The sequence below is a fragment of the Asparagus officinalis genome, chromosome 7, assembly GCF_001876935.1.
Source record: "Asparagus officinalis chromosome 7, Aspof.V1, whole genome shotgun sequence".
NCBI lineage: Eukaryota > Viridiplantae > Streptophyta > Magnoliopsida > Asparagales > Asparagaceae > Asparagus > Asparagus officinalis.
The window spans coordinates 16,068,316-16,071,435 of NC_033800.1; the positions used below are offsets into that span (position 1 = coordinate 16,068,316).

Here is a 3,120-nt window from a genome sequence, read left to right on the forward strand (position 1 = left end):
CGTCCTCCTCGACTCCAACCTCACCCCCAAAATTGCCGATTTCGCCCTCTACCGCCTCATGACCCCCGCCGCCAACTCCAACGCTCTCACCGCCGCCTCTGCCCTCGGCTATCGAGCGCCAGAACTCCACAACATCAAGAAAGCCAACTCTAAAACCGATGTTTATAGCTTTGGGGTGATATTGTTGGAGATTTTGACGGGGAAATCGCCGAGTGGGGCGATGAATAATGGGATGGAGCTGCCGCAGTGGGTGGCGTCAGTGGTGAAGGAGGAATGGACGAGTGAGGTGTTTGATACGGAGTTGATGAGGGATGCGGATGCAGGGGATGAGATGGTCGAGGTGTTGAAGTTGGCGTTGCAGTGCGTTGACCCGTCGCAGGCGGCGCGGCCGGAGATTGAGCGGGTTCTGCAGCAGTTGGAGGAGATGAGGCCGGAGGCCGGTGGTGGTGTTGCCGGGACGTCGACCGGTGGCGGAGAAGTGGGAGAGTCGAGTTCAGTGGTGGTTATTGGTGATTAGTTTCGCGAATGCCGAATTCGCTTGTTTGTTGAAAGTTTTTGATACGTTACTTATTTTTGTGTGATTGATGTTACGAGTGCTGCTTGCATTCAGAAGAAACGTATTTTACGTCCCCGAGTTTTAACTTGCTTTTACAATTCAAAGATGCTGTCAATTCAGCGAGCAGTTTCTTCGCCCTGCCGATACTTGCGGATGTAGTTTTTAATCGCTGAAAACAGTCTAAATTTGAAGGGTAAATTTCGCAAAACCCCAAAACTTTGCTTTCCTGTGAAACCCCCTGGGCCCCCCTAAGGCCTCGTTTAGTATGTGAAAATGGGGTGAATGGAATATAGCATTCTCATGTCTCATTCTTTCATACCAAACAAAACTATTTTTTAGATGTTGGAATGATCATTCCCTCCCAGTGAGAAGATAGGGAATGATTATTCTCATTCAAGGGAGAATCAAAACAGTTAGGTATTTTTTAATTATATACCCCTATTAATAATAAAAATAAACCAAAAAATAATAGCTCTTTGACTACATATTAGAAAATGAGGTTCCATTTTCACTTGTAAACTAGTGATACCAAACATGGGAATAGAAATGAAATTTTCATTCTAGCTTCATTCTGCAAAAGTACACAAACATGAGAATGTAAATGATCATTCCATTCCCACATACAATCCATTCCATTCCTCTTTCATTTCATTCCATTCTCACTTCTGTCCATTCCCACGTACCAAACGAGGGATAACTTTCCGGTGAAACCCCCTTCTCACCTTTCCCACAAAACCCCCAACATCTGAGGGATCTTGTGAAATATACCCGAATTTGAAGAAAAAAGGTATATCATCTGCATAAAACTAAATCTGCAAATAGTTGTACTTAAGTATTAGCACTTTACCCCTTGAACTTCAAAATGTTTCTTGGTTGAGGTATCACAAGAATTGCACAACTTACAGAACTGGAAAGGAAAAGCTATAGGCCAAAAAAAAAGAGCATCTGTGAATTTCACGAGGGGAAAGTCCACCATAGTACATAGACTATATCCACAATTAACCCAGAAAAACAAAGAAACTGAGACCGACAGCCACTGGAAAAAGAGAAGAGAGGGACGGCAGAAGTTGCACCAAAATGTTTTAATGTACACTGATTAGTTCCTAACTGTTAGTATACATATTTTGCTTGATGAAAAAACTACAACTTAAATGTAAGTAGAGTTTCGGAGTACTGCCTTCTTCACAAGTATAAACGACTGGTTAAACGGTATCTCTCGCATATTGTTTTGTCTCTTCTACTACTGTCGACCATACATCGGCGATCTTTTCCGAGTATGCAACCTGTCGAAATATGACAATAAGTGCTTCAGGCGAAAGGAGAAATAAAATGAAAATGAGCAGGTAGATATGTAGGCAAAAAATGAACAAGTGAGATAATGTGAGCTTCATCTTAGTGTTATTGTTAGATGGATAATTCTTGATAGTGTCGCTTATAAAACATGGATAATGCAAACAAAAGTAAAACATCTAGGAATATTATGTGTATGATGGAGATAGAGACACTCTTATAGGGAATAATGTCGAGACAAGTTCGAGTTAACCGAAACAGAACCAACTAAAATCAAATCTGTAGTGTCCAGAGTTTCTCTGGATAGCAAATTGTTCCATTTGGACTGCTTTCAATTAAATACTAAAATGATTGAGAAGAGAAATTACTCCGTTCTGCCACATACTGAAAAGGTCTGACCACGTTTAATTCAAACTGTCCCCGCGCACTTAAAACCTGATCTGCCAAATTAGCTGTATGTACACATATGCATACAATTGCCACTACACCGCTTTGCATACACATACATCTACCATATTAATTGCATGTATGCATATACACTTAAAGTTCGTTGCAGGTCCCTGTAATCTCATGACAGTCAAGTTGTCTTCAATAGGTTAGCTCTTTATACATTCTCCATGATACCCTTTATCTTTTCTTCAGACTTAAAACACTAGAATAGGCATGTGGCATGCCACAAAATCCGTATCAGATTCTTTGCAACATCCTGCTATTATGCCAAAAAGAAGAAAAGGGGGGAAAACCGCCAGACTCAACTCTGTACAGAACAGTACAGTGCTGACTCCATTTCTCTGCCTCTACTGAAAAATGACTATCATATGACTTGTGATTATCAATTTCCCTGATCCTATTCTGCCTATCATATGACTTGTGATTATCAATTTCCCTGATCCTATTCACATTTTTACCACATAAAAATATGTCCCCCAATTGACGAACACAAAAGGTTGATATATTTCTGATCTCAAAACTTCACATGTAGCACTAATATACCTACGGAAAAGTTTGATCTTTTCCACGGCCTACCCATGGCCCTAGTTTACAGCTTTAATTATTTAATTATGGCACTTCTTCCTTAAAAGCATCATATGCTTTATTGAGGAGTTCATTATAGGAACAGATCCTAGAATGGGAAATAACTTCTAGAGAAGGATGTAAAGATATTAAATATATTTGGCATTTTATTACATAAGTTCAATTAAAATAAATAGAAAACTGACTTGAACTTCTCATGGTTTTTCTTTCCCCCTGAATGAAGATTGCACTCAACTTAA

At 40.0% G+C, this 3,120-nt stretch overlaps 2 protein-coding genes across 2 annotated transcripts in view; one reads left to right on the forward strand and one right to left on the reverse strand.

The window, feature by feature from the left end:
* Positions 1 to 682, forward strand: part of LOC109849446 (probable leucine-rich repeat receptor-like protein kinase IMK3) — a 4,465-nt gene extending 3,783 nt beyond the window's left edge. The window contains exon 2 of the mRNA XM_020419276.1: positions 1 to 682. This exon is cut by the window's left edge and continues 76 nt beyond it. Within this exon, the coding sequence (XP_020274865.1) occupies positions 1 to 517 (517 nt within the window). The 3' untranslated portion in view covers positions 518 to 682.
* LOC109846743 (sorting nexin 2B-like) overlaps positions 1,481 to 3,120 on the reverse strand; it is a 9,753-nt gene continuing 8,113 nt past the window's right edge. Inside the window, exon 6 of the mRNA XM_020415989.1 lies at positions 1,481 to 1,839. Coding sequence (XP_020271578.1) covers positions 1,759 to 1,839 — 81 coding nt within the window. The 3' untranslated portion in view covers positions 1,481 to 1,758. The remainder of the gene's footprint in view (positions 1,840 to 3,120) is intronic.